Source organism: Psammomys obesus, unplaced genomic scaffold (genome assembly GCF_907164565.1).
Source record: "Psammomys obesus unplaced genomic scaffold, mPsaObe1.curated_primary_1811, whole genome shotgun sequence".
In the NCBI taxonomy this organism is placed as follows: Eukaryota; Metazoa; Chordata; class Mammalia; order Rodentia; family Muridae; genus Psammomys; species Psammomys obesus.
In genome coordinates this window covers 649,997-663,317 of record NW_026587215.1, presented here as the reverse complement: position 1 = coordinate 663,317, position 13,321 = coordinate 649,997, and the positions used below count along the sequence as shown (strand labels likewise).

General features: G+C 53.9%; 1 protein-coding gene across 2 annotated transcripts in view; it reads left to right on the top strand.

The window, feature by feature from the left end:
- Window positions 1-13,321, top strand: part of Tmprss6 (transmembrane serine protease 6) — a 29,942-nt gene that overhangs the window by 11,845 nt on the left and 4,776 nt on the right. For both annotated transcript variants that reach the window (XM_055603062.1, XM_055603061.1), the window contains exons 7-13: window positions 3,015-3,219; window positions 3,885-4,021; window positions 5,724-5,836; window positions 5,987-6,096; window positions 11,559-11,704; window positions 12,001-12,099; window positions 12,885-12,998. In XM_055603062.1, the coding sequence (XP_055459037.1) occupies window positions 3,015-3,219; window positions 3,885-4,021; window positions 5,724-5,836; window positions 5,987-6,096; window positions 11,559-11,704; window positions 12,001-12,099; window positions 12,885-12,998 (924 nt within the window). The remainder of the gene's footprint in view (window positions 1-3,014; window positions 3,220-3,884; window positions 4,022-5,723; window positions 5,837-5,986; window positions 6,097-11,558; window positions 11,705-12,000; window positions 12,100-12,884; window positions 12,999-13,321) is intronic.

Here is a 13,321-nt window from a genome sequence, read left to right as displayed (position 1 = left end):
TTCTTTCTTTCTTTCTTTCTTTCTTTTTCTAAGACAGGGTTTCTCTGTTTAGCTTTGGCTGTCCTGGACTTTATTGACCAGGCTGGCCTCAAACTCACAGCAATCTGCCTGCTTCTGTGTCCCTGAATGCTGGAATTAAAGGCATGTGCCACCAAGCCCAACTTGGACTTTATTTTAAAAAAAACGACAAGGCCATTCATATCAACAAAATATTTTTTTAAAAATAAGAAGTGGCAGTTTTCCCTAAAACCAATTTGCCTTGAAGAAAGGTACTGTGACACCTGTCTGTTGGTGTCTTGTGGGTGTCTGTATTTGGTCTTCTGCAACATCACACGTCACAGAGCTCTGGAAGGTTCTGCTGTGTTCTCAAAAAGGCAAAAGAGATAAGGATCTTCGTTAACATACATAAAAAAAAATCTAACCTTGACTCCTCAGGACCCCAGGGTGTTACACTGAGAACTCTCCGTGCTGTCAGAAAGGCTCTTGGTACAGCCCCCTTTCCCCTTTATTCTGCCTTCGGTGGCTTTACTTTTCATCACAGGAGACGACTTTAGTAACATCACACAGCTGCGTGTGGTACCTACCACATGCGTTGGTCCCAGAACTCAGGAGGCCATTAGCCTGAGCTACAGAGTGAGATGCTGTCAAAGCAAAAAATAACACCCCAAGTAAGCCACCACCCTCCTCTTATCTGCCTCATGGAGATCCTTTGAAAGATCATGGTCAGCAAGGTGTCAGTGTCAGCCTTGTCACCCTGGGTTCACCAAATAAACAGTGCTGGGCCTCAGCAACAACTGTTCGCCATGGCCAGCCTCCTGTGCTAGGCTTGCAGCAATCATGTGTGCATTGTCCATGTGATTAGCCCGAACATTAAGACTTTAAAATTTTTATATCTATTTATTATATGTTCTTTCTTTCTTTCTTTCTTTCTTTCTTTCTTTCTTTCTTTCTTTCTTTCTTTCTTTCTTTCTTTCGAGACAGGGTCTCTCTATAGAGTTCTGGCTGTCTGAAACTTGTTCTGTAGATCAGGCTGCAGCTCCATGCCAGGTCTGCTCTGGTAGAAAGCCTTGTGTTTCTGATGCTGCAGTTGTTCTTTCTGCTTGTGTGGATGCCCAGCAGAACCCCTGCCTCCCAGGGCACAGAGGTCAAAGGGTGGAGGGGAACTTGCAGTGCTGGGATTGAAGCTGGCGAGCATGCATGCCAGCCATGTGATTCCACAGAATCACATCAGGCCGGCTGACTCCTTTCGAGTAGACTGGGTCCCCCATTCCAGGCCCCTGTTCTCCCTGTGGCCGTCTGGGTGACTGATCACACACATAGAGTATCACAGGCTGGGTGCCAGTGCTGGGGTCAGGCTGTGAGGGAAAGAATGGTTCTGTGCAGGAGATACGGGTGGACAGGCCTGCAAGGCAGAGGAAGGAGACAGAGGAGGGAATCAGGCAGGAAGGAAGGAGCAGCTCTTGATTCAGCCATCCAAAGCCTTCCTAGAGGTCAGTCGTCAGTCAGACTGGGCATTCAGGTGCAGGCCGGGTGTCAGGCCCAAGCCTGGGGACCTGGGAGTTCCTCAGGTCTAAAAGGGGAAAGTACCTTGACTAGTGGAGACATGGATCCCTCAGGACATTAGCAAAGCCTAGGAAAGACCAAGGTCAGACATGCTTACTTACTGGTCCCAGCCAGTGGCCGATTTGGGGCTCTCAGGTAACCCTAGACAAGGGCACACTCCGCTTAGTTACTTTTCAAAACAGAAAAGTATTTAAATGGCCAGTGTAAGGCTTGGGCTTGCAGAAAGACTTAAAGAACAGAGATGTCTACCTATGAGAAGCCGGATGGCAGAGACAGGTCTCTTCCTTCCCCAGGCAAATGCCTGGGCAGCCTCTGTGCCAGGGAGCTCTGTACCCCAGTGGAGTCTGGCCGTCCAGGGCTGGGTGACGGGTTGTTGTGGCCTCAGACCCTTCCTGGCCCTGGGCACTCAGCGGAGGATAGGACAAAGATTTTGTTTATATATGGCAGAACTCAGAGTGGCTAAGCTACTGGCCAGAGTCACACAGCTGAGGCATGTTGGTGCCAGGATGGAACTGGCTGTCTACCCAGTCTCGGGTTCAGTCCTGGATTCCCCGAGCCTGCTGGCAGAGTGCCTGGCCTCCTTGCTTCGTGAAGCTCAGGGCCAGGCTTAATGGGTTCCTCCGGAAGGTACAGCTTTGCTAGCTCTGGCATGGCTTCTAAGCCCGTGGTTTAAATGAGCTTTCAGTAAATTAAATTTTATAAGTGCATTTAATTTATTATACTTAATAAGGAAACTAAGTGTATTAAATTAAGTTGAATTTACTAGGGGAGGATTTCCTGAGGTGTGGGGACTGGTGAGAAGCCAGAGGAGGTGTGAAGTGAAGGTGGCGGGGGGCTGAGCCTCCAATGGGGACAGCTGCAAGGTGACAAGCCACAGAGCTTTCTCTTCGACCTTTTCCCCTCTCCTCACAACTGCAAGGACAGTCGTTGCTTTTATTCAGTGCTTATGGCACCTCTGGATCCATGATGAGTGCCCTGGTGTGAACTGCTCAGTGTTGCTCTGGGGGGTCCATGTCTAGCCTTGTCTTGCCTAATCTGCTATGGCTCCCTATGGCCACAGGAGAGAGCAGGGCTGGTCCTGTGTGATCCAGGTCTGCCTCGTCCTCTTGCAACACCTGCTTTGTGGTCAGATTCTGCAAGGCTTCCTTCTGGCTTGTAACCTTGCCACCCATGTACCACCCCAGGCTGAGTCCAAGGTCTTCAACTCCTGTGCTATCTGTGTCTGGCATTCATCCTGGCACACAGGGCTCAGTGAGTTTGTTGAATGAATGAATGAATGAGTGAGTGCGTGAGTCAGGGGCTGGACAGGGAAGCTACAGGGGGAAGAAAGGTGGGTGCCCACGCCTGCCCCAGCCCCTCTCCTTCCCACCCTCCACCATGACCGGAGAAAGCTTTGTAGCCATTCCCAGTCTCTCTTCCTGGCTAAGGGCTCTATCCCTCTCCCCCTCTAGGCTGTTACCGTTACAGCTACGTGAAGCCAAACCAGGTCCTTCGGTTAAGGGGGCCCGACCAGCAGTCCACCAGCTGCCTGTGGCACCTGCAGGGCCCTAAGGACCTCATGCTTAAAGTGAGGCTCGAGTGGACCCAGGTTGACTGCAGAGACAGGGTGGCGATGTACGACGCGGCTGGGCCCCTGGAGAAGAGACTTATCACCTCGTGAGTTCCTGAAGGGCTAAGGGAGACCCGGGGTCAAAGGCTACACTCTGCGTATGATGCCATACTCTACCATGCGCTGTAGCCTCAGGCCCATAAGGCCACTTCAATAGAGGGCAGTGGAAGAGGAAGCAACAAAGCTCTGTGCCAACCAAGGGCCCCCATTCCCTTCTCAGAGCCTCAGTTTTCCCAGCTGGATGTAACTAACCAGTTCTTGTAGGTGATCCCTAAAGTCCGCTCTGGGAGGGGACACGGCTTGTTAGGACATGCTAGAATCTGGCAGCAGCCTGGTATTTCAACCACTGCTCTGTTGTATCCTAGCTGTATGCCTTAAGACAAGGGGTTTGCCCTTTTGAGCCCTGGGTTTTCTCATCTGTAAAATGGGTGTGTATTCTCGGTCACCGTTCGGTGACGTGGAGACTATCCAAGAAATGGGGCCATGGTTAACCCCCTCTTGTCCTGGGTAGTTGGGGGCCTCTAAGGCCCTGGCCATCTCTTCCAGGGTGAGCCATGGGGTACTGGACCCGCAGGGTTCTTCAGGAAGCGGGGTAGACAGTGCTGAGTTGTACTATTGTTTGCTGAGAACTTACTTCGTACCAGGGGACAAGGTGGTGCCATTTCTCCATCTCTTGGGTTCTGCCACATTGTGCTCTTCTCTGCTCCATCAGGGTCTACGGGTGCAGCCGCCAGGAACCCGTCATGGAGGTGCTGGCATCGGGCTCCGTCATGGCAGTGGTGTGGAAGAAGGGCATGCATAGCTACTATGACCCCTTCTTGCTCTCAGTGAAGTCTGTGGCCTTCCAAGGTGAGGGTCACCAAGGATGGGGAGAGACGTGGCCAGGAGCCCTGGTCTCTGGTGACATGCCCTACATCTTCTCTGCCCTATTGGTGGTGGTCTGGAAGCCTTCTCTGGGCAGCATCCCCCCCTCCTTTCCAGTCCTCCCCCCTCTCTCCTTCACACTCCTCCCAAGGCCAACCTGGTTTTTAGTAGGTCTGAGAATGCAAGGACTTGGTCCTGGCAGCCCCTGTCAAAGGCATCCTGGCAGGGGACCCCCAGGAGGTCTCCCTTGGCTCTTCCTGCCTCTCACATCCCATCCCGCTCCACCCTGCCCCCTGGCTGACCTCTGGGTTAGCAGAACTAAACTTGAGGACCCTGTTTAAGCTTAAGCTAGGGCTAGGGACCTCTTCAGGGCCCCTTGCTGTTTGCAGCTGCATTTCCTTGCTTGTGTCTGGTTGTTTCTTCTTACTCTCCTGAATCATCCCTGGGGCTCTCCCAGGGTGACTCATAATTCCCGTTGGCCCTTCAGGGTGTGACAGCTGGCGTTCTCTCGGGTTTTCAGGCACCACAGTCTATAGAAAACAAACAAACAAACAAACAAGGAAGGAAGGGATTGGGGCTCTGGAGACCAGAGGTGACCAGAGAACCCAAGGTCACTGAATTGCTGTTTCTGTGCCCTGAGCCCTCAGCTCTTCCTGAGTGACTCAGTGGAGGCGCCCCCCTGCCATGTAAAACTCATCAGTGTGTGTCTGTGTGTGCATCTGTGTGTGGTATGTATGTGTGTGTGAGGATTTTGGTTTCTTAAAAAACCCCAGTTATATTGGGAATATGTTTTTGTTTTAATCCCACGTGTTGGATTCAGATTGTCCACAGAAGCTGACTATGATTTGCCTCATGCTCTAGCATGGGTGTGATTTTGCCAGCTGAGGATAGTTTAAGTTTGGAATTCTGGGTATTCTTCAGAGACTACGTAAACGCTAGAGCTGGGAGAGAGGAGCCCCTGCTGCTCCTGTTGCTGGTTGCCGTTTGTTGCTGATTGCTGGTTTGCTGGATTGCTGAATTGCTGGTTGGCTTTGTCCTGACTATGAAGATCAAACCCACTCCAAGGAACTCCACACCCCCAATCAGCAGGAAGTAGTCTAATGATATCGACACTCCTTTTCCTCTAACCTTCTTTCTTTCCTACCTAGTGTTTGGGGTTGGAAGGGATAAGGATGGTGTAGAGAGGTAGGGAGAAGAACTCAACAAAGCAGCCAAAAGTTTGGTGACAGTGCTGTGTGTGGGTGTGGTGTATATGTGTGTGTGGGTCTGTGTGGGTGTGGGTTGCTAGGATGTACTCCAGAGCTTTCACATGTGTTAAGCAAATACTCTAGCATGAAGTCATGCCCTGAGCCCTTCCAAGCCCCCTCTTTGCAAAGGGAGGAGACTTCCCGTCACAGCTGTACAATGAGGTTTGCTGTGAGCGTAGTTTGCCTTCTGTTAAGGGCAGTGTCCAGGTCACGCAGCAAAGGTCTACCTGGCCTACAGGCGGAATGCTCTGTGTCCATCGCATCGGCTCACCACTGGGTGAGCTGTGCTCTCTTCTCCCCATTTTGTGGATGGGGAAACCGAGAGGCACATTTACGTAGCCATGTCTGACCCCACGCTTTGCTGCTAGAGGTCGCAGGGTGCAGGGAGGCACTGTGGGGAGGGCCAAGGGACCCAGCCTGATGGCTGTCCTTCGATACAGACTGCCAGGTGAACCTGACGCTGGAGGGCCGGCTGGACCTGCAGGGCTTCCTCCACACACCCTACTACCCCAGTTACTACTCGCCCACTACCCACTGCTCCTGGCATCTCACCGTGAGTTCCACCCACCTGCAGCCTGGCACCTGGGATGGGGGGGAGGACATCCTGCCTTGCCCGAGTGGGAGGGTGTGGGCTGTAGCTTGCTTATCTGAGGAGGTACCCCAGCTCGACCTTGACACGTGATCACCCGCCCTCCCTCTCCAGGTCCCCTCTCTGGACTACGGCTTGGCACTCTGGTTTGATGCCTACGCACTGAGGAGGCAGAAGTACAACCTACTGTGTACTCAGGGCCAGTGGATGATCCAGAACAGGAGGTAGCTCCTCCCCCACCCCAACCCCTCACAGGGATCTCAAGCCCACCCCCTTCCCCAGCCTAGGAGGTGGCAGAGGCTGAAGCCAGCAAAGCCTGTTTTGACTATCCCCGCTGGCCTGACCACCCTGACTCCAACCCTCCCCTCCCCCGATTTTCCAGATGCCCTGCAGGCCTCAGGTGCGCATCTCAGCATCTCAGCATCCTGTCCATCCCGGTTAGGGTACAGGTTGGAGCTGCCACATATCCGGCCCCCTAGCATAGACCCACCAATTGTGGGGACAGGGCACAGGGCACCTGAAAGCACACAGAGGCACTGCTCACTTTTCTCCCGCTCCCCTACAGCCAGAGGACAATGGTACTTTTTGGCTTCCCGGGGAGGGGGGGGGACAGCAGTCCTCAGAGTTGTCCTGTGTTCCCTGTGGCATCCACCCTGTTTCCTGCTCCTATCCTTGGCCTCCTTGCAGGAAAGTTTCAAGCTAAGCCCTGTCAGGAGCTTGCAGGAGACAGAGGGAGCTGTGAAGTGAGGCGTGGGGGTGGGGGTGGGATGGGGCAGCCAGAAGCTGGCCAAGAAGGTAAGGATGGACAGTCCCCCAGAGCCAGCAACTGAGGACACTGCTTGGGCCCCATTTCCGCACTGGTTGATCTTATTCTAAACAGGGGGTGGCAGGGAGTGACGGTACTTACTTTTTACCAATGTATCAGGGATGGTGACAGAAAGGGGCGGGGGTGTAAAATGACCTTGGTGTGATGGACCCATGCTGTTGGGATGGCAGGCCCACTGTGTAACATAAGCCTGTGATATCTAGGTGACAGAAGGTGTCCTCCTGGGGAAGGGTGCTGTCATAGGTGCCCCTCTCCTTCAGAAAGCTCCCTCTGCCACCGACCCACACCCAGGGTCTCTGCTTCCACATCAGAGCCCAGGTAACCCTGGCCCTGGCCTGTGACTGGAGTTCCGTGAATGAAGGTGCTGTGCTTTCAGCTATGACTCCCTCCCTGAGTGACGTCGCTATCTCTGAGAGACCAGAGGGAGAGGGAACAGCCTTGGGCCTGGCACCCTCTTGCATAACCCTGGTTATGCCATTAGTTTGGGCTGGTCCTGTACCAAGTGCTGTGGGACCCTGAGCTCAGAGCTCAACATAAACACCAGCCTCCTCCCAACAGTCACCAGCTACAGGCAGGAAGCCTGAGGCTCAAAACCTGCCTCCCCTGCTTCCTTCTTGGGCAAGACTTACCTCTCCCAGCCTCAGGAACTCATCTCAGTATATGAGGCTTGGGTGGGCTCTGAGGACAAAAGGCTAGCCTAACACACAGCATAGCGATTCCTGGGCTCCACCACAGTAACCTCCAGTAACAGTCCTAAAAAACAAAGGGCATGGGCCTGCAAAATGGCTCAGTGGATAAAGGAGCTCGTCGCCAAGCCTGAGGACCTGGGTTCAGTCCCTGGAACAAACATGGTGGAAGGAGAGAACCGACTCCCAAAAGTAATTCTTTGGTCTCTATAGACATACTGTGGCCAACAGAAGTGTCTTTCTACCACAGAAACAAACAAACAAACAAACAAACAAACAAAACAAACAACATGAAACAGACCCCTCCTGCTGGACACTGAATATGATGGTGGGCAGAGGGCACCCCAACCACAATTGCTAACTGGCTCTAATTCTGTGCCAGGCAGACATGGAAAGGGATTATGTGCAAGGAAGTCATATTCAGATCATGTCCCCAATTGTTTCTGTGGCTATAGCTAAGTCCCCAGGGCAGGGTAGTTTCAAAAGAATCGAGGTTTGCGTAGCTCATGGTTCTGAAGTCCAAAAGCATGGTGTCAGAGCCTGGCTTTCTGCTGAGTCGTAACATGGCAGAGGGGGCCATGGGATGATGCTGGGCCAAACCGGCTTGCATGACAGGGCTGGTCTTGAGACTTGAGTGCTTCCTTTCCTTCTTCTACTAAGTCTTGAGCAGGTTAATGCATTCGCCAAGTACAGCCCCTGACTCAATCTGTTCTTTCTCCAAATGCTGTTAATACGAGACTTTGGAGCTCTGGTTTCCAAGCGTGAATCTCAGGGACTTGCTGGAAGCCTCGTGGCAGTGGGGAAGCCTCGTGGCAGTGGGGAAGCCTCGGGCACAGAGGCTGAGTCATTTGCTAAAAGTCCCTGTGGCTTGTGACATCATTGCTGAGCTCAGGCAGCTGGGCCCCCAGGACATGCCTGCCCAGCTGTGTCTATCCGTGTGTGCAAGGATATGTTTCCCCACAAAGGCTCCAAGCAGGCTGTGCAGGCTGTCATTTCTCAGCCAGCGCACCTGCCTGCTGCTGGGAGGATCCGCCATCTCCGAGGCTCTCACTTGTTCCTCTGAAAGCAGCTGGTTAAGTCTCACCTCCTCGCAGCCCTTTATTTGGGATGCAGGGTCCCTCAGGGGAGAACCATCTCCTTGCCCCCATGCAAGGCCTGGTGAAAGGCAAGGCATGGTGGGAGCTACGCACCGGTTCCTGTGGGCTGCTAAAGATACGTCATTGCTGGGAAATTCTCTGAAGAGTGTGTCTTGGAAAATCTGCCCTGTGGGTAGCCAGGGCCCGAGAGATGGAGGAGGGGAGAGGGAGACCAAGTCCTTTGGTCTAGCCATTGAGGGACTGAACCCCTTTTCCCAGATGCCAGTCTAGTGATAAGAGGCCCCTCTACTGGCCGGGCACCCTTGGCCCCCATGCCATCCACCTTGTTCTTCTTGCTGTCTTTATGGCCTGGCAGGGTCCTCTTGCCCTCCAGTGGCCTGCAGGTGGTGGTGGCTCTTGTCCTTGTTAGATCAGGCTGCTGGCTGCTGAGGTTCACGGAACCTCCTCGCTGGGCGCTGCTGCAGCAGCTGTTGGCTTCCCCCTTTCCAGGAACCTGCCCTCATTTCCTCTCCTGTGATGTCACTCCCCTGTGACCTGCCTGACCCTTTCTGCCCGCTTCCAGCCCTGAGATAAGGCAGAACTACAGGCTCCAGAGGCCCATGGCAAGCCCCCTGTGGCTTGGCCTGGCTCTAGGTGGTCCTTCTGCTTTCCCCAGTGCCCTGTGGCCAGTGCCACGTGCAGCCACCTTGTGCCAGGTGCCACTTCCCCCAAAACCATTTCTCCGGGTCCTCTCTGAAATGTCTGCAAGGAGGTGGGGTCAGGGATGGCTCGAAGCCTACTATAGAGCCACCACCACACGTAACCAAGGCCTGGAGTTCTGCTGAGGCCTTGAGGCCTGCCCCCAAAGTCACATAGCTTTGTCAGGTGGTAATGTTAAGTTAAGCTCAGCTCTGCAGCACTAGTCAAATGCTCTGGCCACCACAGAGCAGGCTACTGTCGCTTCCTCAGTGCTGTCTTTCTGCCCTCCTCCCTTAAGCTTGTCCTTAGAAAGGGGCATGGTTGATGTGAGTCCTGGCCCCTTCCCCACTCCTGCCTGTGCTTCTGCCCATCCACCCAGCATCTCTCCAACTCCTCCCTGGGAAGCGCTGATATGCCAGGTGGACGGGTTCTCACTGAGCATCTGGATGAGGCTTGAGGGAAAGAATCTCCCCTCCCCCAAACTCACGGGCGCAAAGTAGGCCACGAGGTGCCCAGCACCTTCTGACTCCAGCACTTAGCCGCTTAAGTGAGAGGGTCTGGCAGACAGGAGGAAGGGCGGACCAGACACTCAGGGGGCCACACATGCCTAAATCTTAATTTGCTCCAGGATGCTCCTGGCTCCCCTGTCTGCTTCCTGGAGCCCCTTCCTAGGATATCAGTCCATGATAACTATAAGTTATCATAACTATATCACGAAATGTATCTATACCCCCTTCAAGAAACAATGGGGTTCTCCTTAGCTTGATAGGGGCTGGACTTGCTTCAAGGCGCCCCCTGGTGGTGCTCTTCTCTGTCAAGGGCAGCTGGGCTCTGTCTCCCCCCTCTTTTTACTCTCCTTCCCAGGGACCAGCACCCTCGCTCACCTAGGTGAAATGCCTGTGTCAGCAGTTAAACCTGACAATTTCAGAAACGCTTGCTTCTCCAGTTCCTCTTGGTTACTCATGGTAATCTGTGACTGGAAAATACTGAAGCGGAAAATGCCAGAAGTGAATCTGTTTCGTTAGCTACTGCTCTCTTTAGAGCCAGCAACGTATGTGTGGAGGCAGAGCGTAGTACAGGCAGTGTTTGGCACCGCCTGAAATTTCTGGTGTCCACGGGGGGTCTGGGAATGTCTCCCACACATAAGGGGAAACTTACGTTTTTTAAAGTGCATGCTTTAATGTAAATAACATTTTTTAAAAAATCATATTTCCCATATGCCCTGCCCACTTCCTGAGGCCGTCCTCTGAGGCTAACAAGCCAGGGTTCTATCTTTCTATCCACAAGAACCTGTTTCCTTAGCTTGAAAATAAAAAGGGGGGCCGGGGTGGGGACAAAGGGCCAGGCTTGCTCTCCGAAATCCTGGTGGCCAACCTTTCTATGACAGTTGGCTAGGCTGTGGGGCTTCTGGGCCTCTCAAAACAGCTCCTTTCCAGGACCCCTTACTTTGCCTTGAAGCGGTGGGGCACCCCAACATCTCCGGACACAAATATCGACCCTTCAAACTGTTTGCACGTTCTTTGCCCTCACACACCAGCCACCTACCTGGAAAATTTGGCTGTTTTATTGTGAGAGAGGGAGGGAGGATGGGAGGATCAAAGGGCATCGCTAGAAAGGTGACTTTTAGGTTCCCAGGGGTCTCCCTCTGGACTTTGAGAACTACCAGTGGCATAGGTCACAGATGCGCTTGAAGCCAGAGTCTGGCCAGAAATGTGATGGTGAGCATTGGTGAGCATCAGGGGTTTGGGGTGGGGCTCGGGTTCCAGAGCCCCACCTCCTGCAGTGAACTGGGTTGGAGGGGCCTGAATTCTGGTTCCAACCTTGCAGAGCTTCTCAAACCTCTCCGTCTGTGGGCTGAGCGCACCTGCCTGGTTGGTCGCCAGCCAACTATCTGTAGATAAGAAGGCCAACCCTCCCCCCGTCCCGTTTTGGTGTGGGGTGGGGCCAGCAGTCTACAGACCGCAGCCTGCTGGCCGGCCAAGGTCCTCTGCCCCTGCAGACACATGGAAGCGTTTTGTAGATGCATGGTTTGATCGTTTTCCCTATGGAACAAGGGGGGTAAGTGAGCCTCAGAGGAGGCTCTGGCCTTGCCAGATTCTCAGAGCTGATGGGTGATGAGGACCAGAATCTGGACTGACTGACCCTTGTCCCCAGGCAGTGGGGCGCCGCCGCAAGCTTTTGAGCCGGGGAGTGACACAAACAAGTTCCTTTCCAGAAGATGACTTGGGGGCTGAGCAGCCACCCAAAGGGAAAAAAAATCGAGATAGAGGGAACGTGGGTGGGAGCCATTGCTTCTGGCTGCCTGGTCCTTACTCTGTCCGTGCAGAGGGACCGAGGCTGTTTCTTCTCTCGGCCGGGAAACCAGCCCATGCACCTGAGCCATCCCTGGTCACTCCTAGGCTGTGTGGCTTCCGCACCCTGCAGCCCTATGCTGAGAGGATCCCTGTGGTGGCCTCAGCTGGCGTTACCATCACCTTCACCTCCCAGATCTCCCTCACAGGCCCCGGTGTGCAAGTATACTACAGTTTGTACAACCAGTCAGACCGTGAGTACAACGGGTGTGTATGCCTGTGTGTGTGTGTGTGTGTGTGTGTGTGTGTGTGTGTGTGCGTGCGCGCGCGTGCACGCATGTGCATACACTGGCATAGCTCTATGTGCTGGGCAGGTGGTCACATGTGTCCCTTTGTGTGTGTTGTCCCTGTGTGGTTCCGCACGGGCCACGGGCACAGGAGCAGGTGCCCGGGCACCTGATCATGTGCACAGAAGATACAGATACATGCATTTCATGCCATGTGTCCTAACGGTGCCCTTCTGCTTCCACGGCCTCCTGGGGGTCCCCAGCCTGCCCCGGAGAGTTCCTCTGCTCCGTGAATGGCTTGTGCGTCCCTGTCTGTGACGGGATCAAGGACTGCCCCAACGGCCTGGATGAGAGAAACTGTGGTGAGCAGCCTGCCATCTTCTCTCCTCGCTCCCTGTACTGATTTACCCCCACGTGTGGTCCCCCTTTGAGGACCCCCAAAACCCAGGGCTGTTGTTCTGTGCCAGGAAGGCAAGATGGAAGCATCATGGAATAGTGGCCTCCCCAGAGCTAACCCCCCACCATCGCCCAAGGCAGTGTCTGGGACAAGCTGTGACCCTCAGCTTAGCTTTCTCCCTTCATCATAGGCAAATATGCCAGTTATCTGTCCTGGCCAGTCTTCTGAGAAATAACCAAAAGGAGGTGAGCAGGACCAGGCAGGGATGTCTGCTGGGATGAGACTCTCAGAGACTGGGGATGCAGGGTAGGGTCTTGTATTTCTCTCCTCAAATGGGGTGGGTTCTCATCCCTCTAGCCTGAGGCAGGCAGACCCCAGATGAGGGCTCTCAGGAACAATTCTGAGCAAATGCCAGCTCTGTCCCCTAGAACCACCATCCAGGCACCAGCTGATGTAGGCGTCTGGGTAGTGATGCTTCGCACTTGCCTTGTCAATTCTTCATCTGAGTGGAGAGAGCCAGGTGGAGATGTTTCATATTTAACCCTGGACGTCTGGGGACCTCACTCAGACACACCATTCATGACCGGTCCCACCAATGAGATGGGGCTTTCCAGGACTGCTGTGAGACGGGTGTGCAGAGCGGAGAAGGGTTTGTGATGGTGGACACGTGATACAGGAAGCATCCGCTGTCACCGTGAAGCCCCAGCCCGGTCCTGCGACCCCTCCAACCATCGTGCTCTGTACCCACAGTCTGCAGAGCCACATTCCAGTGCCAAGAGGACAGCACATGCATTTCACTGCCCAAAGTCTGTGACCGGCAGCCTGACTGTCTCAACGGCAGCGACGAAGAGCAGTGCCAAGAAGGTAGGGGGACCCTACCCAGGGTCTCTAAGGTCAGACAGGGTCACGGCAACACCTACTGCCACAAAGGTCTCTCTGTCATCTTGTCCAAACACCGTCAACCCACTGTGCTTACGTCAGCACGTTCAGCTGTCTGCTCAGAGGTCTGTCCGTCCATCCATCCATTCACTCAACCAACCGCTGATTCCTTCACTCGGCTGTCCAACATCCAGCCAGCCATCCACTCACCCATCTACCCACCCATTTATCTGTCTAATATCTATCCATCTATCCATCTATCCATCCATCCATCCATCCATCCATCCATCCATCCATCCATCCATCCA